This window comes from Gouania willdenowi, chromosome 13, assembly GCF_900634775.1.
Source record: "Gouania willdenowi chromosome 13, fGouWil2.1, whole genome shotgun sequence".
Classification (NCBI taxonomy): Eukaryota; Metazoa; Chordata; class Actinopteri; order Blenniiformes; family Gobiesocidae; genus Gouania; species Gouania willdenowi.
The window spans coordinates 33,328,087-33,353,884 of record NC_041056.1 but is presented as its reverse complement, the minus strand read 5'-3'; the positions used below and the strand labels follow the sequence as shown (position 1 = coordinate 33,353,884).

Sequence of the window (25,798 nt, the reverse complement as noted above, 5' to 3'; positions counted from 1 at the left end):
CGCCAATGCCTTCCACATATTAATGACGTCACAACGATCGTATTCTCGTCTTCCTCAGGAAAGGTAACATTTTAAATTTTATATTATTTTAAAATAAATACCTGCCACACTGCAGGCAAACCAATCATCACAAGGTTTGCCCTAAGAGTGAAGAAGAGAAAGTAGAAAGAATTGGGTGACATATTGTTTTTGGGTGACTTTCTGGAGCATAACTCAACAATGTATTTTTATTTGGTAGAAATTAAAATGTTTCTCCAATAAAAAGGAACAAATAATATGACTCACCACTTTTACTCAATCAACCTGGTGTTTGTTCATTTTCTTGCATTGCATAGTATGAATCCTAATAATAGTGATTATTTTTTGCTATTGTTAACAAATCTGACACTATTCTTAAATCCGAATTGTGGATTCTCTCAACTTTAAATGGCATTGGTTCACTGAAATGGGTTAAATCTTGCCTTCAGATAGCTTGGACATTTCCCAAATCTCAATTTATGTTTTGAAATGTTTTCTTCAACTTTGTGAAGCTTAGCTCTAGATCTGCATATAATGATTGAGAAAAATTCAAGCTAAAGTGTTCCAAATTACAGATTATCATCAAAAATCTCAGAGTGTAAATCTCAATCTGTTTATGTACCTTGGTCAGCCATATTTATTCTCCTTGTTTATCCATTTCATCCTCTGTTGGACATCTTGCATCGCTTGTCATATCGTGTAGATGTGCCTTCTGGGTGTTTGAGCATCTTTTCAATTTTTATATTTGTTCTGTTTCCATGGCAACAATTTCCACTTTGTCTTTTTGAAGGGTAGGGATTGTTTCCTGTGCAATGGTATCTTATAGAAGTATTGTTTAGCAAGTTTGTGAATTTGGGGAAGGGGGAGACATCTGTTTTAAATACACTCTCTTGTTTGAATACATTCAAGTTGAATGTATGTCAGTGTTTCTTAAATGAGAAGCGAACTTGCTTGTAAGTTCTTGTGTAAGACATTTTTTTTATTTTTTAAATACCTGCCAAACTTGCACAAGGAGCAAAAACAAATAAAAATAAATCACAAACACTAATTTTATTTTTATTTTGATCACCGACATGGGATTTTCATCTCAAAATTTTGTAAACCTGCTAAAATAAAATAAATGGCCTCAGTTTGTTTTGCTGTCAGCTTTATCAGTTCTGCTCACTCAGGGTTCCTCCCTCCAACTGAGGCTGGGCTAGGCACTATATACCTGTAACTCCTCCAAAAGGCAAACCAAACCCAATCTAAAATCAATTAACGCAATAACAAAATACATTCTCATCAACAACATACAAAACATGAATTAACCAAGCATCCATAATAAATTAATGTTAATTTATTCACCTCAAATGTTTTAAAAACCCATAACAAACAAAAATTACACAAACACCTTTGTACAAATGGTTTGTCCCAACACCAATCCAACAAACACCCCTATTTTACATGACTTGGTTTAGTCCCTCTGGTTTCCTGCAAACCTGGAAGTGCTGCTGTCAAAATGGTGGTGAGTTAGCTGCTAACAAACAAACAAACACCTTTCCCTGCACAGTGGAAGTTGTTTAACCGGTAACATGGTTATTGAAGAGGGTGAACAAGCATAGTGAAACCAGTAACCAGAACAATGATAACAGACAGATGAATGGAATGATGATGGCATTAGCAACAAATGAACAGATGTTAAGCTGCTGGCATTAGCTGACAGTAGTCACTACCTATAATGTGAGTGTCACTTTGTGACATGGAGAGCTTGTATAATGTGATGTGAGCTTGTGTATAAAAATCCACACACGTGAAATGAATTTCGTGTCACAAATGAAGGTAAAAAATTTGAACCTGTAGAGTTTAAATTTAAAACCCAAAGAAAATATTCACATATGCGAAGTCAGAGATTACAGATCATTGATATTTACACAGATATGACAGTTGCAAACTTGTAATCCAACATTTACTTGCATGTTCTTTTAATTACTTGTGTCAATTATTGTTTACAACTCTGTGGTAACAACTTCTCGAATCTGCCACTACAAATGAGCAAATTACTTTCTCCCATGAATTTGCGCTGCTTGACTTTTGCAACACATTTTGCTAGACGTCTGTTGCAGAAAAGACTTGTACCTGAAGAAGAAGTTTTCATCCACAAGCTCACATCACATTCTACAAGCTCTCCCATTTTGCAACATATCTACCTTCATATTAATGGATGGATGTTAAAAAATGCATAAACGACTCGTGGAGCTGTGTGCTGTCATAGAGAGCAGGTCTCAGAGTTGTGTGTTACAACATGTCTTACAGCAGCAGTAAAGCGGTATGTCGCGACCAGTGTTGGTCAAGTTTCTCTGAAATAGTAATTATTTAGTTATTAGTGATTACTCCTCCAAGGAAAAGTTACTTTACTGATTACAAAAGTAACTAGGTACTTTAATTACTTTACTTTATATACCGTAATTTCCAGTCTATAAGCTGCTACTTTTTTCTCACGCTTTGAACCCTGCAGCTTAAACAATGACGCGGCTAAATTGTGGATTTTTCCCAGTTTTATAAGCTTCATGCCGCCACAAAATTGAGCTCTGTCTCATTAGACCAGGTGGAACAATGAAATTGTTAACATTAAATCATTCTTGCGCGCACTGAATCATTCTGATCACTCATTCTGTAATGATGCGCACTGCCTCATCATAGCAACGACGCTGAGAAATGTTGTCAGAGAGTGAGAGAGTGCCTGCTGCAGCAGCAGTAGCAGCAGCATGGATGAAGTATAAGTCAGTCAGTTTGTAATAGAAAGATGAACAGCATAACTCTGTTAAATCCCCGCATTAGGTTTGTTCAGGAGTAGGGATGAAACGATTAATCGTAAGGCAGTTAAAAATCGATTCATAGGTATCACGGTTGATATCGATTTTCTGAAAATTGAATCACAGTACTTTTTTAACCAGCAGAGGGCGCTATCCACAAGTGTAGGCGGAGTCTGCTAATACTTTCTGTCTGGCTGCCTTCTACTCTTAAATATGTTAATAAATGATTCCTTACCCCTTTAGCACCGAAAGAATATCTGTAATATTACTTGGATATCTGTAAAAGTCACGTTTTTCTATTAGCTCTGTCTGCTAGCATAGCTTCTCTTCTTCACTGAAAGATATCTGCATGCCAACCGACCACTGTGTTACCAGCGCCCTCTGCTGGTCCAAACAAATATGACGTAAATCATTGCAATCACGGTTTTTTTTATTTATTTTTTTTAAAGTCCAATTGTTAAGGCACAAAATACATGTTCAGTTGCACTTTTAAAAAGAAAAGTAACTATTATGCAGTTTTGCATTGTTTATTATTGAACCAGAATTTAAATTAATAGGCTTCATTTTCATTTGTATTATTCCTTTATTTATTTCATTCAAGATTTATTTTTAGTTAAATTGCATTGTTTTGAATAGTTTATCAAGGAATTCTTTTGACAATGAAAAATAAAAGGAAAATAGTACTGTATTTTCTAGTTTTTTTTCCCAAAAAAAAAATTTGTCTACAGTCCCATTTTGTAAAAAAAACCGTGAGCGAATCGTATCGTGAACCCAGTATCGTGAATCGAATCGTATCGGGAGTTGAGTGAATCGTTACATCCCTATTCAGGAGTGATCGGTGCTCTGGACTCTGAGGCTGATGGAGACCCTTCCATAAAGAGGACGGACAGACGGAGCGGAGATCAGAACAGCCTGGATACAGGCTGTATCCAGCGGACGAAGCGGTGTATCAGTCTGGTAAAAAGTGACCATAAAAAGCTGTAAATTGACTGATATGTAGACGTGGGGCAGTGAGGATCTGACTTCATGTAGTAAGAAACTTAGTTGAAACACGGACATTTTTGTGTAACCTAACTTGAGTACAGCAGCCCGCCTACCTGCCCGTTCTAATTTGCGGAGCTGTTTGAAGGGCACCCTCATCAGCCAATAGAGTGCGGCCTATGTTAGGCTGCGGCATCTGTGTGGATTTTTCTTAGAAAATTGCTAAATTATTGTAATGTGGCCAATAAAACAGTGCACTTTATATCTCTACATACCTGTTACACATATGAAACACTACAAAGAAACAGCAACTGACATTCATGTGAAACCTGAAACCTGTGTGACATGAATCGTGAGAGATTCTTGGCTAATCCCCTCAAAAATAGTTCATCAAGGAACTTGCAAAGACTCTACGTCCACACTTTATTGTCAGTGTCACAGAGGATGGTACTGATTACTTAATAGCAACCCATGCCTTCATTATGGCTGAACAAGAGCCTGTAATTATGGGAAGAGATGGTACTGATGTGTTCATGCAAAACAGCAGCAGTTCGAAGTTTTCTAGAGACCAGAGCAAAAACAAATATTGATAAAAGTAGGGCGCTGCTGGGCAATCAAAAAGATGCAGGCATTTCTAAGTCCTTTGCATAATGACCTACTTGTTCTTCATGCTGCATCAGGATGTGAAACAACCAGCCATCTTCATGGACTTGGGAAAGCAACAGCTATCAAACATTTCAGTAGTGTGCCAGGGATGTCAGACATCTCAAGAATTTTCATGGATGCCAATGCATCTCATGACCAAGTTGTAGATGCAGGGAGTCGTCTTCTATTCCAGTTTTACCGGAGTAATGATGACATTTCACTAGATTGACTGTGATTCGTACGATTCAGCAGAAAGGCTGCCAGAGATGTGGCGTCAGTTTCCAAAGATGCTACCTCCAACCTCTGCAGCTGCCACTTCCTATAGTGAGCCCATTATATCATCAAGTCCAGGCATTTTTAGGCCCACATCTAGACCCTGTTGAATGTTACAGGACAACAAGTACAAACCATTGATGACACCACAAGCCCCTGTCCACGTAAACTGTTGGAGCTGATGCAGATTTGCAAATGCAGTACTGGTACAGTGTTGCTCTTGATTCTTTTTGCTTAGAACTTTGTGTGTCTTAAGCAGATCTGTTAATATCAAGATTGAGTTTGGTTTCTTAGATTAAGTCATTATAAAAGCAACAGATAAAATGTGTCTTGAGATTGTCATATTTCAGTTTTAATTTAGTTTTTAATGAAGGTTTCGGAAAGTTCCAGTAATATTCAACTGTAAATGTTCAACATGCTGAATAACATGCATGTACCAAAAAATCAAAATCCAATGTATGGAATTGTAATGAGAAAGAAACTTATTATATAAAAATGCAGTACCTGAAATTAGTTTTAACTTGCTGAAAAGGATCTGTGTCACAACATTCTGGGAAATTTTGCAGATGGCTAATACTGTCATATTGACAACGCCCCTTAAAAACCAGTCTCTCAAATTTTCATGTGTCAGCTTTTCTTTACTGGATAATAGAAACCCTAAGGTGTACAAATAAACATGTTTTTGTTCATGTTACAATTTGTTCTTGGTTATTAAACTCGGAGGGCTAGTTCTATGTGATTACTGAGTTATTAAAGAAACTCACCTCGGATCATTCTACATGTGTGCACCGCGCACAGATTTAAATAGTATTGGGCAGCAATGGGCTGCTGAGAAATCAGCTTTATATGTGTTCGGGCCATATATCAGCCAGGTCAGTTCTTACTTTGCAAGTCCGATTTAAGCTCTACTCGTATTTGTGTTCGGAGGAGGTGTCTCTGCGCATGCGCTTATTTTGGTTGATTGCAAAATCACACAGCCATCTAATTAGTCTGGCATTTATACTACATTGTTTTTGATGTTTCCCATGGTCTCATGTAAACAGAGAACATTGCCGTATGAATGCAGAATTTCTTGGAAGCAAAAACAAAAACGGAAGCAAAGCGTTGTCGTGTAAACAGAGCCAGAGAGGGAAGCGGTTTCAAATACTTCCACTCTGGAGCAGATTTTTAAAAAGTTCAGTTTTACAGGATAACTAAGCCCCTGATTTCTGCTGACCTGCCACTAGGGGAGAAATTCAAAAAATGTTTTTTATTATGGGCGTTACTCCTGAAGCAGCTAAGACACGCCCAATCATGGCAGCCGACAGTGCTGCGCAGTGACCTCTGACTTCTGCTCAACTACTACAATCACAGGCACACACAATCTCAACGTGAAGCTCACAGCAACAAAAAGTATGCAAAGACAGACGGGAATACATACATAATGTGCCTGTACATATACACATAGGTTGATGAACCTTCTGATTAGACCAGAATCTGCTCTTTATAGAAGCAAAGAGACTATAACATCACGTCGCATTGAGCTGTCAATCACAATGGTCCAAATGACACCATATAATCTGTCTCAGCCAATAGCAAAATTAAGTTGTTATAACCGGCATTCAACCCTCAGAGGGCAACTGGGGCGTTTCTAGACCCCCTGGGGGCCCTAGGCAAAACGTACTATGAGGCCTCCCGGCCCCAGAATGATGATGAATGAAGTCCAGGACGACGGATCAGTAAAGAAATACTTTATTAAATAATTAACATATCAAATAAATAACATTGCTATCTAAACTAAATGCAATTATTACACACAATATATACAGTAAATGCCAGAAAAACCAACACAACTGAAATGTGCAAAATTTTAAGTATGATCAAAATTTCTCATTGTCATTTTGTAATTTTCTTTGGTGAATCTCCCGAGGTGGGTTTTCTGAACTTTGGGGAAGTCCATGTCTGTTATTTGGAGTGATTCTTTTCTCACAATTTGACAGAGAGCATTGTCATCGATAGCTTTTGGCCACAGCGCAGGATCATCTGATATTATTTGATTTGCTATGATTTGAGCACCCTCTGTTCTGGTGATGTAGTGTCATGGGGTGGTGAGGAGGTGGCGATGAAATGCTGTGCTGCCATGCTGCTGCTACTGCATGAAGGTGCCATTATGTCCTACTCTTCTTCAAGACCCCCTCATGATCTGAGGTTGATATTACTAGAAAGAAAATAGCATAAGAAGCAATTGTTTAAGACAAATAAGTGTGTGGTCATATTAAATCAGATAGCTCCCATGATATATTTTAAACTTTCAAATGGATTTTAATAAGTTCCTACTTCCATATAGAGAGGTCTGTTGTTGTTGCTGCTGTTGCTGTTGTTGTTGTTGTTGTTGTTGTTGTCATGATGGTGGTCCAAATAACTTCAACAAAACACCTCGAGGAAGAAAAAAGAAAAGAACACAATGTATTTGGTTGGCTTGCATAAAGTAAAGTAAAGAAATGCACATGCTACACAAACACTAAACATATGAGATATGTATGGAATAATTAATGAACATTAATTTGCAGTAACAACTTTAATGCTTCATGTTAACATTTTATTTAATGTAACATTTAGGCTATAGCAGAAAATTTATGAATGTATCAGTTTTACCATTTGACAACAAACACTTGGAGAAAATATCATTGGCAGCAAAGGACTAACTTATGGTGTGACTATGAATGTACAGTATGTACACAACCATTGGCTACAAAACCTGTGATGTGTAAGCAAAGCTGGACTACTTCTTAACATAAAGCTGTTAAAATTGGTGTAAAGTAAGAATAAATATGTGCTCTAAGTTTGTCATAACACAGAAGTTTGTTGTTAACTACACTGTCAAATTTGAATTATTAATATATACATATAAACACACTTTATAAATGTGTTTAGAAGTAAATGGCCGAATTCACTTTACACAGGCTGAAATGTGCAGTTCACTTTTCTGGTGCTGGTTGGATGACTGGGAGTTTGGGACAAAGTGCTTGGGACTAACTGGGACAAACATTTTTATAAAATAACACACAGTTTACACATTCTCACTTACCACTATCAGGTTTTTTCTTTTTATCCTCTTCTTGTTTTTTCTTCTTTTCATGAGCCCTGTTGGATGTGTCCGTTTAATTTTTTTGGTGTGTGTTTGATAACGACAGCACGTTGATGCAGGGACCGGTAGTAGTGGGTCCCCATTAGGGAGGTTCCCGGCGTATCACTCTAATTTGTCCGGGGGATTTCAAGTTGTGTCACTGATATCTGCCGTCTGTCGGGGCCCCCTACTAGCAACTAACCAGTGACTACTCAGAAAGGGCCCAGTGCAGGGGATTTTCGATGCCCTGTTGCTGCAGCGTCTCAAAGCAGTTTCATTATTTTGTCATTGAAATTGACTGTCAGCCATCCCTCGGGGGCCCCCTTCAGCTCAGGGCCCTAGGCAATTGCCTGTGTTGCCTACCCTGTTGCAACGCTTCTGGAGGGCAGTCACACTGACATTTTACAACAAAATACGCCAAAGTAAAATACTTTTACTAAAATGTTAAAAGTTGGACTAGGATCAATTAACAGCACTACTTAATATCCAAATATATATGTAATTAGCAGGTATGGGTTTGGTAAGGTTGACAATCTAGGCACAGTTCCCAGTACCGCCTACAGCTGTGTATAATACAGTATATACCCATTCAAAGCATGTAAAACTGCAGTTTGTAAGTTTTTTTTTTTTTTTTTTTTTTTTCATGTTATTTAGTCAAAAATTCATAATCATCTTTGAGCATATTATAATCCAAAGTGTTCTGAGTGAACAGTGAATCTCTTCTCCTTTTTCCTGGCTCTGTAAGGGCTTTATTTTCCCATGTGCGTAAGTCCAAAAAGCCGCGCAGCAGCGCGGTTTTTGGCTGTGTGGTATTCTCCCCCTGTACTTAAGTCAGTCTTCATCCCAGTTACGCACTGTGGGTGGAGCAGCCCTGAAATGTGGGTGTTCCCATTCAAATCTAGCTTTACCTGCATTCTCCAGTGTGGTTTAGTCCTTTTCCTCTTACACACTTCTAACCCTGGAATAAGTGCAGTGCCCCGATAAAGTGAAACATTATAATGCAATAGAAATATGGACTTAGTTACATTTGAAGCCACATGGACTCGATTAATTAAAATTCTGACAGACGCAGACTTCTGTCCATGTTGGTCACAGTGACTCAACTATTTTCATACTGTGTCCAACATGAAGTTACAGTTTGATCCACTACAGAGTAAAACAAACTGTCATATGCGGATGAGGATGGACCACAAACTGTCCCCACACATATTTAAAAATACCTGTCAAATATCCCGTTTTGGCCAGGAAACTCCCGTATTTTACCCCTCTTTCCCGCCATCTTCCCGTATTAGTATTTTCCAGTAAATATCCCATATTTTAATGTAATATTAATTAAAAGATGCCTTATTAAACTGAACGCTGTCACTAGCCTCGCGAGAACTGCCACCTGAAATGGCCTGGGTGGCAGTTCTCGCGAGATTAGTGCTGACAGCGGCAACAAACCCGGAAACAACTCAGAAAAGAGATAATGAATGAAGACGTTCTGGTGAAAAAAACTAAGAACTGGTGTAAATACCTTGTAAAATGAGACACAGAGTTTACCTTCATAAAGAGCAACAGGATGGGACACAGCTACACGTTCTGTTAGATTTGAACAGAACGGGGGAAGGAACGACGTAAGTCATCATGAAAAATCAGCCAATCATAAGCGCCACAAATATACACTGCTTTAAAAAAGTGTTAAAGAATGTAAAGTCTGTAATAAATGTGTCTAATAAGTCATTAGTGAATACCAGAGAACCACATGAGAGAGCATGAAAAATTATAATAAAACATATAATGAAAATAAAATGTAACTGTCTAACTGAAAGACAAGTAACGTGAAATTAACAGTAAATATTAAATGTGTTGACTTGTATATAAACTGTAAGTATATTAAATAAACACATGTGATTCATATACACATTTATGTTTTTATTTAGGCTGTTTTATAACTTAGGAATTTGGGCTGGGCGATATATCGAGATTCAAGATGTATCGAGTTTTCTATTTTGACGATATAGAAAACTATAATATTTCATATATTAATATACATATATATTCCTTATTTTCTCTCTCTCTCTCTCTCTACATACACATATATATATATATATATATATATATATATATAAAGATACTGCGCAGAACCCTCAAGCTCTCAGGCCCGAGGACCCGAGCTTGGAGGAAAAAAGAGACCTCCCGCAGAGGGTGAGGAAGAGTTTTTATATATATATATATATATATATATATATATATATATATATATATATATATATATATATATATATATATATTATAGCTTATTATATATCACAATACTAGTTTTAGGAGTCACTGCTTTTACTTCTCAGAACAACATTTAAAGCTCAGTTAGATGATTAATGAGTGCACATATTGATCAGCTGTTTGTTAATAAATGTCCCTGTGTAGCATTTTGCAGCAGCAAATTTAACCCAGAATTGTCTTTCTGGTCAGACTTCATTGGATAAAATTATCTAGATTTATATTGTTTATCACCATTTTCAGAAAAAATATTGAGATATGAGTTTTGGTCCATATAGCCCAGCCCTAGTAGGAATGTTCACAGCATTTCAATGTTAATAAATGTCAACCTACCAGATTCTAATCACATAATTGTATTTAGTAAGTGGTTGACAAGTGGCTATTTTAGATTTCTTGTACACCTATCTTAAAATATAAGGGATAGTGGAGCTTGGTTGGGCGGGTGGGACGGCTGGTAGTGGGCGCCAGAAAATTTCCCTTATTTTCAAATCCAAAACTTGACAGGTATGATTTTAATGAGGCACAGCTCAGGTCGCTTTAGCAATTGATATTTAAAACTGCGTATTATGGAAGCCAATAGTTCTGTTTCACTGCAAACATCCCTCTATTAAAGCAGGACGCTTTGTGGTCGGGTTATTTCCTCATATCTCCAGCGCATCTAACTCGGTCATGCTTTACAGCGATGATGAGGATGATGATGATGATGATGATCAAGGAGAGATATTTTAACTGTGACTCAGTCACACTGCAATAATCTGATCAATGATTTTATCAAATAAACCTGTTACATTGTTTATCAATGAAGGCATTTCAAATTAAAAGTGAACGTTATCATTTTCACGGATTTCAATGACTTTTACAAGCATTGGGAAAACTCCATGTTCCGTGATTTCTAGACAGCCCAAAAAAAATGACATCACCGCCTCCTTTCCTTCAGCCCGCCTTCATTCACACATACGCGTTTTTGGTCTACCTTACGCACGGTGGACGTGTCAGCAGCCTGGACCGGCGAGCATAAAAGCTCTTAAGTCCAGACGGGAGGATAGACTCCTAAATGAACTTTTAAGCATTACTATTGTCCCACTATCATCAAAAGTCTATGCACTTCACGATCTGAGAGTAGTGAAAGTCTCATGGCATATATTCCAGTAGAAGTTTCCATTGCAGCTTTTGGCACAGCGGTTACACAGCAAAGCAAGAGGAAAAAGGAAGGCTGAGGTGTAGAATCAACAGAATAAAGGCACAAACATGTTCAGGAGGAACTGACTGTGGACGACACTTGGTGTGTGCGGCGGGCTGCGCGTGATCCGCATTCAGTCCGTGTACAGTCTGCCCCACATATCGAGTTAGAAAGTGATAACAGACGGGATAAATAGCTTTTAAACCTGAGAGAAACATTGATCTGCAGTCTGGATGTGGAGTTCTGTGTTTGCTCTGATAAGCTGGGATTGCTGCAGATGCGTGAGGAGCAGCTGTCACAATGAGCCTCTTACTGTCCTTGCAGCAGAGAGTGATGTGTGCTTTCATGTCTTTAAAACATCAGAATATTTTCCAATAACACAAGAATTTGTGTTATTGTCCCTACATTTGTTACTAGTCTCTATGGAGAAAACAGTGGCAAAGAATTCCAAAGGGTGCGCATGCACGCAAATGTTCAGAAGAAGACCGGTGAGGTTCATTCAAGAGGGGAGGGGGGAGCATAGAGCATCTCACGATTATACAAACTGCAGCTTTAAGTTTTATTTTATTTTTTAAGTTTTATTCCTCTTTCTGCTCCACTTCCTGCCACAGTGACATCAGTGTTTCGGCATTTGTGGAATGTTTATAAGTTAGACGTGGCCTTCTTTTAAAACAACCAATTTCTGAAAAGTGTGACCCCCACGCCCACATATCCGAAATTAATATCCTGATATCTGACCTTTCCTACATGTGCAAAATGCAATTTTGGTATTTGGTTGTGTTGTAGGGTCTAAGGTGGACCTGCGGCGGTACTTGGATGTAGAGGATTCGGATGAGTTGGAGTGTGCACTGCGGAGGTTTAGTACCGAGGGCCTTGCTGTCCGCTGGCCTGTTCATGGAACTCAGGGCTACAACTACTGGTTCAGCTGCACTATTAAACACATCAAGGGCTTTTTCAGCATCACCAGCTTCCTCAGACAACCCACTGACCAATCCCCTCCAGGGCAACAGGATTACCACAGCTGGCCTACCATTGCAGAGACAGATGTTGTTACTACAACAGGTATGATGCTCTGCAAATAAGTCTCACTTGAAGCCTCTATTAAAGCTTTGATTGCTCATTTGTGTGACCCTGACAATAACACTGATGTTTCCATAGTTGCTATGGTCATGAAGACAAAAACCCCACTTGTAAAGACAACCCTTGGGTCCAAAAAGAAGCTTCACTGCCAGTTTGGTTTAGATCACAAAGGAGCAAACTTTACTGTGGAGTGGCACTGGCAGCACCGGGGAGAAAAGAACAAGCTCTTCAGCCACAGCAGCCGATCAGGGCTGACTGAGGGGACTGGGGTTGTACTGAAAACCTTGGCAGGGGGAGACGCATCCTACACGCTTCACTACACCAAGATGAGAAGTGAGGGGACATTCATTTGTTCACTGTCTGTCAATCCACTGTTTGCAAGCCTGGATATAAATCTTCTCATTGAAGGTAAGAAACTAGTAAGAATCCTTACTGTTGGTCAGTTTATTTTATTTTATTTTTAAAGGGCCGATACCGATTATTTGTAATCAAGGAAACTGATAAATAGAACAATTATTCATTTGCTGTAAAAATCAAATTTTTGGCGTCACAATTTAGAATAATACACCTGGGATTAGACTGAATACAGTATACTGTTTGTTTGTTTGTTTGTTTGTTTGTTTGTTTTTGTACACTGATCTATGATAATGAAAAAAAAACTTTAAACTGTTGTAGAATGAACTCTGACACAAATCTTGGTTGAAAAGGTTTAAGCAGTTCATGTTATTAGATACAAACAAAAAGTGTAGCGATCTCTTAAAGTTCACAAATTAATTAAATGCCTCCCTGAATTTTTATAAAATCAAATTAAAAACTGAACTGTACCATACGGTAGTGAAAATAAGAATCTTCTAGCAGCATTTAGCAGCACTTGCAGTGTAGCCAATCAGTGGGGGCTATTGGTGGGACATTGTTACACAGCTAAAAGTGGTGACTTCAGGGGAGAGACGGCTGTATTAGAAAAAATGACCAATACCGATTATTATAAAAATGCCAAATTTCAGCCAATATTACCGGCCATGCCGATCCTCGGTTGATCCATAACCAACAGCCCTGTCACCTGCAAACAACTAAAGGCTCTATTCTCCCATGTGCGTAAGTCCAAAAGCGTCGCGGTTTTTGGTTGCGGGCTATTCTTCCCCTGTACTTAAGTCAGTCGTTGCGCGCCTCCATCCCAGTTATGCACTCTGGGTGGAGCAGCTCTGAGATGTGGGCGTCCCTATTTCAATCTGGTCTTACGTGCATTCTCCTGTCTGTTTAAGTCGTTTTCCTCCTACGCGTTTCTAACCCTGGAATAAGTGCACCGCCCCGATAAGGTGAAACATTATATTGCACTAGAAATATGGACTTACCGTAATTTCTGGGCTATGAAGCGCACTGTTTTATTGGCTGCATTACAATAATTTAACAATTTTCTATGAAAAATACTCACAAATGTTGCAGCCTAACATAGGCCTCACTCTATTGGCTGATGAGTAGGGATGGGAATTGAAAACCGGTTCTTTCTGAGAACCATTTCCCAGTAATCCATAAAATGAAAAGTCCGTCCTTAAGACTGCTCTACTGTAAAGTGTCTTGAGATACCATTGGTTATGATTTGGCAATATAATCAATAAAAGATTGATTGATTGATTGATAATCCAATTCCTGGGAATGGTTTGTTTGCTTGTATTTCAATTCTGCTTATCGGTTCCTCTTACTTCGCAAATGCATAACGATAAACTCCTCCAGGTCCTATATGTCGTGTTTAATCTAGCACCAAGTGAAGCTCCTTCCACCATATAGTTGTTCGCTGTCCACCGCGGAGAATCCACCTCCTCCACCCGCAGCTGTGTTGTCCTCCGTACTGTGTTTGTTGCATCTCTGTTGCTACGCTACTCACTTCCGGGTTCTGTACACTCACGCAAAAGTTGCTTCTTGCACTGACTTTTCTTCCGAAAACAAACCCCACGAAGAACACACACCTCGTTGCTAGTTTTTGTCCTCATAACAAGTAATCAGACACTGGAGACGGACTGGTACTGATCGTTGTCTTTAGTTTGCTTTTCACACACACGCACACACACGCACACACACACACACACACACACACACACACACACACACACACACACACACACACACACACACACACACACACACACACACACGGCTGATGACGTCACATGTAACGAGACAGCGTCTCTGAATGTCCATTTATAGTAAACAAAGGCTAAAAAGCTTTACCGTTTAAATACAAAACAAGTGCAGCTGTACTTTTAGTTAATCTTTTTTACAGGATCATTATTTGTTTTATGTTTGAATTAGTTTTAAATCAAGTTGTTGAAGTTCAAAAGGAGCACTGTAAATATTGTCTGTAGCCAAAATGTGTCATATGTTGTAATAATAATAATAATAATAATTCATCAATTTTATATCGCGCTTTTGTATATATTATTATCCAGTGAAAACAATGTGTACTTGGTAGATTAAAAGAGAGCTGATATCCCTGCAGGAAATTTTTATTTGTATTATTTAATTCCTTCACCTAATGCGAATCAATAAGCAGTATTTATAATGGAATCGGAATCGCTAAATTCTTATCAATTCCCATCCCTACTGATGAGCGTGCCCTTCAGACAACTCGGCCAATCAGAACAGGCAAGTTGGCGAGCTGCTGTACTCAAGTTATGTTTCGCGGAAATTTCCGTGTTTCAACTGATAAGTTTCCTCTTCCTAGTCCTTTGTAGTTGTATGTTCATTTCTGTATAAAAAAAAAAACTACAAAAAAACTGGTAAGTTTCCTTTACTACATGAAGTCACCTCCTCTACAAATCAGTCAATTTACAGCTTTTTTTTTTTTTTTTTACAGCGAGTCGGACTCTGGTCATAATACGGACGCAATCGCTTCTGAACAAATCCAACGGTGGTGATTTGGCAACTTCATGCTGTTATGCTACTATTACAAACTGGCTGATTCTGTTCTGATCTCCGCTCGGTCTGTCCGTCCTCCTTACGAAAGCCTCTCCATCAGCCTCAGAGTCCAGAGCACCAATCAATCTTGAACAAACCTAATGCAGTGATTTAACAACTTTATGCTGTTTATCTTTCTATTACAAACTGGCTGACTTATACTTCATCACAGCTGCAGCAGCAGCTGTGATGCTGTGTTAATGCTGTGTTGGTATCAAAATCGTGCTTCACGCCCATAGTTGAATGCTTGTGCTCATTGAATCAGTACTTGTCACCAGCGTCAACGTTGGGAAGAGAGCGCATTTAGTCAGGGGAGGGGATTCCATTTCTGGAATCACCAGAGCTGTGCTCGGACGTGAGTCGCTTTCAGCGCTACTTCCATCTCTTCCGTGCCCAGTTTGACGACCTGCTGACCAGCATTGGCGCTTGCATCTCCTGCCAGGACACCAACTCTATGCCAGCAGAAGAACGCCTGTTTATCGGTCTCCGGTTAGTGTTTTTTTTTTTCATTCTGAATTCGTCATGGTTGGGGAAGGCTCCTGATTGGTCGACGTGCTGCGATATGCCCCAAAAGTTCAGCAATCCCAACTCCAGCCAGATCAGAGCCGGATGCACGTCAAAAGCTTGAAATCTCAAAACACACGCAAACAGCTTCAAAACGCGCTGCACAGGAGGCACGGGACGCGTAGTGGGACCTCCGACGCTCCCTAGAAGCGCGTCCACCATATATTGTGAATGTACACCTGACACTTTTAACGCTTTTGATGCGTTTGGTGTGAACACGCCATTATTCCAGATGGGAGAATAGACCCTTAAAGGACCCCTGTCTTTTAGCTGAAAACAACATTTATTCTTCAGTTTACTCAAGTTATTAGATTTTTTGACTAGACTTTGAGGGATCCCTCCACTGTTTCTCCTGCTTAGGAACAATGGTGTCACTACATGCAATCTGAATCTCAACTGGTATTTGTAATATTATCCAATAAGCAACCTGTTCGATTTTATATGTGATCAGTTTGTATGATCAGTTTGTATGATTTTATATGTGATCAGTTTGTATGATCAGTTTGTATGATTTTATATGTGATCAGTTTGTTTTTCTCCCATCTCTTTTCTTTAGAAGCTCCAAGAGTTTCATTGAATGTGGCACCCTCCCTCCCACTTGTGGAAGGTGCAGAGCAGAAGATTGTCTGCCAGGCAGAGAGCTACTACCCTTTGGACGTGGAGATAGTTTGGCACAAAGAGGACCCAGTAGTTTCAGGCCAGAGGGTTGGTGCTCCTCTCCCTGAGGTGCTCCCAAACATCCTGCTCTCCAGCCACAAACACAATCTGGATGGCACCTACTCTGTGTCAGCTTTCTTTTACCTTAAGGCTTTGCAAAAAGACTCAGGCAGACGGTTTACATGTAGTGTTTCCCATCAGTCAATAAGAGTGCCCATTAAGAAGAGCTTCATTTTGAATGTTCAAGGTGAGAGATCACAGCCTGTTGGTAATAGTAGTAACTGGAAACTACCACTAGGTAGGAGCAAAAGCTAATGTGTTTTCTTTTTACCATTCAGATCCCAGCAATTGGAAATTGTACCTTGCAGTGATCACATTGGTGGTCATCCTGTGTGTGTTTGTACCCTGCCTAAGAAAATAAACAATGTCATAGAGATGGTGAGGTGACACATTTATAAAACAAATTGAATGTAATTTATTTGTGTCAATGTAACTCCAATAATTATTGTAATGGTGTGTGTGTGTGTGTGTGTGTGTGTGTGTGTGTGTGTGTGTGTGCGTGTGTGCGTGTGTGCGTGTGTGCGTGTGTGCGTGTGTGCGTGTGTGTGTGTGTGTGTGTGTGTGTGTGTGTACACTGCAGAAGAAGCCCTGCTGAGCTTGAGAAGAACATCACATACAAGACTTCAAGAGGATGAGTTTTCCCCTAGCATTGGTCGGCAGTCTTGTTTTTAGTTCAGCTAAATCTCTATTTAACAGATTTTTGTGGGATTTTAAAATATATATTTAAATCTAGGTAAAACATGTCTCTTTTGTGAAAACAAATGGCATGTTTGAAGAATCTGACACTTTTTAAATAAAATATCTAAATGCTTTCCAGTCCATAAATGTATATGTACTGGACTTTTTTTGGAGGGATTTATTTGTCGTTGAACAACAAATAAAACAACACAGTTACAGGCTACAGTTCGGGTTGATACAAGCTGCTGTAACTGAGTGTGCAGTACTACTACATCTGAACAACCAAATCACCATCTTTGTCAATGTAATACACATGGAGGGTGGAGGGATTATATCTGTTTCTTAACTGGAAAAAAATAACAATTTGAATACATTTTTCAAAAAAGAATATGTTGATTGTGTGTGTTAATACAATGCATGAAAGGCATATATTTTTTTTATTTAGGTTTTCACTGGTCTCTGCTTAGGTGGTATAGGTAGAGCAGTGATGTGACAAAATCCCCACAAACAAAATCCAAATGGATCCAACCCCTAAATAGAAAAGTGACAAAATCTCAATCCCATGTTTGAATGAAATGAAATAGTGAGACATCATGCTATTCAGGGCCATGGGAAGTGGGGACGCTAGGGTGAGAGAGATAATTTTTTTTTTTTAAAAAAAGGCAGCCTTTTTTTTTAACTGGCATGTTTTATTATACAACATGAACTACATATACAAAATAAAAATTGAGAGAAGAGAGCTAAAAAGATTTTTTATTTTAAATGAAAATAAATAATAATAATAATAAAAAAATGTAGCCTATTAAAAATATTTTACACAATTTATAAATTCCTTATGAATATTTTGGGAAATTATTTTGACACACAAAGGCTATTACGTGTATTTTGGACTTTAACTTAATTCTCTTCTGATACTCGATGAAGGCAGTCACATTTTTCTTTGCTCCCTCTGATTTGTATTTGTATCTGTCCTTGCTGTTGCTTTTGTTTTGTCTGGTCTTGTGAATCTAATAGCAGCCTCTCTTTGCATCTCATCAAAAACTGGAATTATGGAATTGATCAGTTGATCTCAATGCAATCGATCAAATTCTTTCAATAAAAAGATCAGGTAGTGGTGAGACCGCGTGTCCAAGCGGGACCTTTGCGGCTGGATATGGACTGGACCCTTGGAACAAGTGGCTAGTTGTGTGTCTGTTGATACTTTCCATGTAAGACGTGGAAGACATCTTCATGATTGGAATTATGGTAGCAGGCATGCTGCTGATTGGAGCTAGCAGCTATCTGACCAATCGCAAAGTCCGTATTACGTTGGCAACTGTTTTGAAAGAACTCAAAAGCAAGCAAGAGCTGCTTCTGGATTGTTTACATGGAATTGAAACCAACTTGGAGAATTTGAGTGCCCGGCTTGCAAGTTAAGGCCACCTTATTGGATGAATGCAGAGAGAACCGAGACACAAGGCTATTGAAATTGACCTCGCCTAAATCAAAAACACATCGCTTATCTTCTTTTGGCTCCCAAAGCCAGCTATCCAAGGCTGCCTCATCTATCTATTACCAGGAAGTATCTGCAGACAGACGCTTCCCCAGACCCACCAACAGTCTAATGACAGAAACGAGGAGGAATATGGCATTGAAATATGTCATTGATCCAAGACAAGGGAACGACTTGTATAGATCTGCACCACCAATAAAGCGTAACTTTTCCAAATACGGTGCCATTTCCTGCAGATGAAGTCCTTCCCTCTATGCCTTTGCATCTTTACTGCATTTTGAGGAGCATTTCTGTGGTTTATCCATTGCAGTGCTTACCTCCGAGTGCCTCCAACCTGCATTGTTTACCTCCGATTGCCACCAACCAACATGGCCGCGCATCCAGATTACCGCCCCGAGCGTGACGTCGGTGAAAACCCTCTATAGAGTCGTGTGACATAAACGTAGATGATGCAGTGACTCAGGTTCATGTCAGCTGACCAAATCATATATTCATCTGATAATTGATGGTGTCTGCCTGTTACAGACCCTGGTTGTGTGCACTGAAGTGTATATGACATCAAACTAGTGAATCTCAATCCATTCATTTATTTTTTAAATGTATTTTAAATAGGCCTATAGGCGCATAGGTTTTTTGTCTAAAAAAATCCAACAATTTTTTCACGGCACCCCCTGTTCACCTCCTGATGCTATACCAAACATTTTATTACATCTAGAGTTAGTGGTGAGAATTGGGGACAAGCTAGGCAGGTGCATATGGGATCATATTTGGGTCTTAAATATTTTTTATGTGTTAAGATTTGTGCTTGTACAACACATTTTGTCTTTGCAAAAAGGTTCCGTACTGGTGGGGGGAAAAAAGGTGTGTGTCTGTGTTTGAAATAGGTTTTGTTTTTGTAAAAAAATTCTATGCAACTTTGAAAAACGGTGTTTAGTGAAGCAACAAGATGAGTGCTGATTGGCTGGCTCTGCGCCTTCAAAACGTGTGTCAAAACGCATAGCCTACTTGTGTTTTCGTTGTTTTTTTATTGTTCTGTTTTTCTTACAAATACAAAAACATTTTGCAAAAAAAAATATTAATGTACAAGTTTTTTTATACATACAGTATAAAATCTTTATGACCGTAATTTGATCCCATAGGTGCAGGCAACAGGAATAGATCCCTTGGAGTAATTATTTGTTTTTGTTTTGTGTTTAAGGATTTTACTACCTAATATTTGATTTTTGGTTCAGGTTAGGTGTTAGTATCACTACTTTGAGAACTGATTAGTGATATTTATAACGTGTTAAAACAGTTCTCTGGTGTTGGGAAATAATCAAATCAATAGCAAAGGCTTTTCTAGATTTAGACAGGCAGTCAATCGTTGGACTTCATAATTGCAGTGTGTCACAATTATTATGGGAAAGATTGACAGTTACCAATCACTCAGCAATTCATGGTGTAGCATTAGCACAGAGTGCTAACAGCTGATGTGTGTGAACAATGGCCGTGGCTCCAAGCAGTGACTCAGTCCCAACATGATCGGCAGCAGAAAAAGTAGTGCAGTTGGCATTTACATATATGGCAATAAAGAATAATACATATTCTATATTAAACCGCAGGGTTTGTTTTAGCTGTTGGATAGTTAGAGGGAGGAGCTCACATTCTAGGAGGCATGTATTATGTCCAAGTTAAGAGGAAAGAGGATTGTCAGTAGGAGGAGTTTCGGCAGGTGACGTCAACTGCTGGGCAAAATCGAACTTACCTGTTTTGAGCTGACTTTTGACAAATTGTGGAATAACTAGGGAGGGAGGAAACAGAACTTTTTCAATTTTAGCCCTCTGAATGAGGCTTAAGGGATGTATATTACTGTAGCAAAACCATTATAAAGTGATTTTTTCATAATACCTCCTCTTTAATGCGTGAAAATATTCATACATTCAATTTGTAAAACTGAAAAAAGAATACAAACAATACAAATATAAATGTTGTTTTTGTACTCCAACAAAAGAGGAGATAATTAACATAAAACGTCTCAAATGCTTAAATGATCATATATACAAGCAAAGAAATGGAAATATGCTAATATGTCTGCATAATACACAAGTTAAATAACTATAGGACTGGTTCATTTATCTAATGCTAATAACTAGCAAATCCTCCAACACACCACTCCAAAGACAATGCAGAGTACATTAATATTAGCCAAACATGTTAACATGATGATTTATTGAAATATGAGATGAAGCCTTTTATGTGGTCTTAGATACAAGATTTAGCTGTGCTGGACAGACACCAATCTTCCGTTTGCATTTTGAGAAATCAAAAAAAAGTAACATTGCTCTAAAGCAGTGGCTATCCATACAGTTTCTGTATCAATATACTGACATTTGTCGGAGGATGAGTTATTATAAATGGGTTATATAACTAAGAATATTAATTATGATTATTAATATTACTTCGAATTTTGCGGGGTGCCACTCCTTTTAACAGGAGAAATATGTCTAAGTTTTAGACTAAACTCATCAATGTGAAACCAGGGAAAAGTGAATTCGAACAGCAACCATAATCACAGCTTTAATGAATCAGAGGAATCAAAGCTTACGTTTAACCTTTTATTCAAAATTCAACAATTAACACAGTCAATTTTTTTATTTTTTTTGCCTTTTTGCATGCCGGAAAGGGCGACGGAAAAAAGCAGTTTGCTTATCTAGATCTGTCCCCTGGTTTGAACACAGATAATTTTACATCAGAGCTCGTGTCTTTCCTGGTCAAAGATTCTTATCTTCTTCATACCACAATTTCATCATTTATGTTTTTTTTATTTTTTATTTTTTATTTTTTTGTGTGATGTGTTCTCGTCTGCAGTCATTGTTCCTGTTGTTACTCCTCCTCACTGTCCTTTTTATCCGTATCTTCTCGGGCTTTCTTTTCCAGTCGTTGTTTACGTTCCTCCAACTCTCCAAACGAAAAGTTCTTCTTCTTTCGACGTACCTTCAAATCCTCGGAAAGTCGCCTCAGCATACGATACATCAGAAAGGCACATGCACATACACAAACCCCCATCATTAGCAGGCCAAAGATCATGACCCCTAGCAGATAGATGTCCTCCACATCTTCCACTGACAGCAGGGAGAGACAGAGGCTTCTCCCCCGTGCATCCATGACATATCCACTTGGGTATGTGTCCTTTGGACACGCTGGTTCGTGCTGTAGCGAAGCCTCGTCGTGAAGATTGAGTCGATGGCGCTCAATGACCAATTGATGAGTTCCATGTTGTCGCTGTGTTGTTCGATGAAGAGTTGACTTGGGACCTGTATGCGTGTAGGAATATCCTCCGTGTCTTCTCCTTAAATCAGATTTATGGATTGTTGTGTCTCTGCGTCAAGGTTATTCCAGAGGTTCATGGCTCTGTACACAGTACTTTGTTTCCGAACGTTCGATTTGACCCTGTCTGGTCTAAACACATTATTATGTCTGAAGTCGTAGGAATTTTGATTGTATGTGAAACGTTTTTGTATTTGAAGTGGTAGTTTTTTAGATGAAGCCCTAAATGCGTGTATTTGTGTGTTGTAGTGTATTATTTCTTGCAGTTTTAGGTATTTTGCCTTCTCAAATAATTTGTTTGTGTGTGCGTTGTGTGGTGCTTTATGTAAAATTCTTATAGCTTTTTTTTGTAGTTTAAATAATGGTTCAAGATACGTTTTGTAGTTATTTCCCCATATTTCGGAGCAGTAATTTAAATGCGATGCTATGAGTGAAGAATAGATTGTTTTAAGTGATTTGGTATGTAGAATTTGTTGAAGCTTCCATAGGATGTAACTTCTCTGAGTATGTCACCATGACAACATTGTCCGTGAACTAAACCTGGTCGCTGGCAGGTTTTATCAAAGAAACCCTGGGTTTCTACCTGGCTCCGCCCACCTGAACACCGTTTCTTAACACTTTAATAAACTTTAACACTTTTCTCTGAAACACATTAGGAACATCACACACCACAGACGTATCACATCATTACTAATGTTGTGTTGCTTTACGTCTTTTTTTTTTTTTTTTGTGATAACGGTAATTTTCTTTATAACATTGTAGATGTAGATCATTAAGTGAAAGTCACTGAGAGGTTGATCTGCATTAAAACATCTACTGACATCTGTAGTAAAGTTCTCTGGATAAAAACCTGTGGATAATATAAAGGAGGAGATGATCATTTAAATAAATCAACTTTCAAGGCTCGATTGTTGTTTTATATTGTTATACAGTTAAGTCTGTAGATCATGCATCTTCAAAGGTATGATGGCGCAGTGAAGTGTGACGCTGCTCTTGAAAGGGATGGGTCGTGGGTTCACGTCCTGCTTCAGTGTTTTTTTATGGCATTTTTTAGGACGTTGAGATGACTCTGGCGACAATATTACATTAAGAATCAATATAAATGATGTGATATGAAGCAGCAGCCACTGTCTTTATATCCAGTGTAACAGGAGGGCTCTCTATGTAGTCATCCTATGCTGCTGACACATCTCCTTAGACACACTTTATTCATATTATTCACCGCTCGTCACGTCACTGAAGCGATAAATCAATCAATCAATCAATCAATCTTTATTTGTATAGCGCCAAATCATAACCAATGGTATCTCAAGACACTTTACAGTAGAGCAGTCTTAAGGACGGACTCTTCATTTTATGGATACACACATATGCATATATACGTATATACACATACATACAGTATGTATCCGACACCCAACATGAATTCATCATGGCGGCAAGGAAAACCTTCTGTTAAGCAGCAGGAACCTTGTGTGGATCCCATTCCTATGATGAACAGCCATCCACGTTATGCTGTGTTGGGTGTGTGCAGAGGAGAGGGTGGAGACAGAGCCACTGAGACTCTGTAACTCCACACTAAGGATCCCACGGACCTGCAAGACAAAAGCCAGAAGGAGTACAGGAGCAAACACACAAGGGAAGAAGCAGACATAGAGGGAGTGTTTGAGAGAGGAATGGGACCCTCTCCGGTCCCTCTCTATCCTAAATGACCTCTCTCTTAACGCCCTCTCCAACCTCTCTCCAACCGAGCATGCCAGACCCCCCCACTGGCAGTCTATGCCTATTGCATCTTAACTATGAGCTATGAGCTGGTTCCTAACTAAAAGCTTTACCAAAGAGGAATGTTTTGAGCCTAACCTTAAAGGTAGAAAGGGTGTCTGCCCCCCGAACCGTGGTTGGTAGATGATTCCAGAGAAGTGGGGCCTGATAACTGAAAGCTCTTCCTCCTATACTACTTTTAGAGACAAATGGAACAACGAGTAGTCCAGCATTTTGAGAGCGTAGTGTTCTGGGGGGATTGTTTGGCACTACAAGCTCCTTGAGATAGGCTGGTGCCTGTCCATTTAGGGCTTTATAAGTGAGAAGAAGAATCTTGAATTCTATTCTATATTTTATGGGAAGCCAATGCAGAGAGGCTAATACAGGAGTAATGTGATCTCTTCTCCTAGTTTTAGTCAGTACACGTGCTGCAGCATTTTGAACCAGCTGAAGTGTCTTAAGCGACTTGCTCGGGCAGCCTGCTAAAAGAGAATTACAATAATCCAGTCTAGAGGTAACAAAAGCATGGACTAGCTTTTCGGCGTCGCCCTGAGACAGGATAGATCTGATTTTAGCAATGTTACGGAGATGAAAGAAGGCAGTTCTTGAAGTTTGTTTTATGTGAGAGTTGAAGGATAAATCCTGATCAAATAGAACCCCAAGGTTTCTAACAGTTGTGCTTCGTGCCAGAGTAATGCCATCTAGGGCAGTTAGGCTAGCATAGGTTTCTCTAAGGTGTCGTGGGCCCAGTACAATGACCTCAGTCTTGTCTGAGTTGAGAAGAAGAAAATTTTGCTCCATCCAGGCCCTAATGTCCTTTAGACAGGCCTCAAGTTTAGATAGCTGATTTGTCTCACCTGGCTTCATTGATACATACAGTTGGGTATCATCAGCATAGCAGTGATGAAGTGACCAAAAAGTGTGACTAATTATGGGTGATTTAAGCCACTATTGTCACTGAAGACTGAACGCACCTTTGGAACAGGCTCATATTCATCAAACAACGGCTTTTTTCACCCATCAGGGTGAATATACAGTATCACTATCTTCCGTTTGGTTGTCATGGCAGTTTGAGTATTCTTTGATCTATTGACGATGGCTTTTTATCGCGCGTGTGCACGTAAGTAACCCAAGGTTTACATACTCAGGGTTGATTAACCCACTTCATACCAGCTTTAATGGAATCCGATACCCAGAGTTTCCCATTGCGGGGTATGTTGACCCAGAGTTTATGGATAGACTCAGAGTTTGTTAACCCTCCTTTATGGAATACCCCTCTGACCATGAAATAAATGAATAAATAGTAAAATATTTATACTTTTTAGAAGGAAAATGAAATGGAAAAATTTCTTTAATTAATTAGTGACACATTTAATTAATTATTGACACTTTTGTGTAATATGCATTTATTTATATTATTGTGGCACACCTCGTCCTCCATAATAACAAAACCAGCAATCCATATTAACTCACACCTCAAACATGTATGTATACTTAGTGACCTCCATAGCTTTAGTGATGTTTCCTCAAAGGATAAAAAAAAATGTTTCTCTCTGTATGTCACTACAAAAGTCACCATGGCAAATTGGATTTCATTACATGCCCCATCTTCGAAAGAATGGATCACTAAAGGTATGGTAATAATCAGGTTGGAAAAGATGTAGTCTGATGTTTTAATTGTTGCTTTTTTTTGTTTTGCCTTGGTTCCATAGAGAGGCATAGGGTATCTCTTGTGATTTTGTCTGTCTGTTGGGTGTTTTATATATATATATATATATGAGAGTATTATCTTTTAGCTGCTTATCTTGATTAGGGAGAAAGAACACATCTGCCATGTACTGTTTATTTAAGTAAACACATTAGTTAGCCTGGAAACAGAGTACATTTCATTTCCTTAAAACATGACACTCTAACTGCAGCATAAAGCCAATACAATTACATTATTACCCTTTAAGACCTGTTTTGAACTGTCATACATGAAAACATAATTA

General features: G+C 38.8%; 1 protein-coding gene across 1 annotated transcript in view; it reads left to right on the top strand.

Annotated features, from left to right (window-relative positions):
• Positions 1-17,979, top strand: part of dhrs13b.2 (dehydrogenase/reductase (SDR family) member 13b.2) — a 33,684-nt gene extending 15,705 nt beyond the window's left edge. The window contains exons 3-7 of the mRNA XM_028463784.1: positions 12,044-12,319; positions 12,416-12,745; positions 16,410-16,757; positions 16,849-16,948; positions 17,151-17,979. Coding sequence (XP_028319585.1) covers positions 12,044-12,319; positions 12,416-12,745; positions 16,410-16,757; positions 16,849-16,931 — 1,037 coding nt within the window. The 3' untranslated portion in view covers positions 16,932-16,948; positions 17,151-17,979. The remainder of the gene's footprint in view (positions 1-12,043; positions 12,320-12,415; positions 12,746-16,409; positions 16,758-16,848; positions 16,949-17,150) is intronic.
• The last annotated feature ends 7,819 nt before the right edge of the window (positions 17,980-25,798 follow it).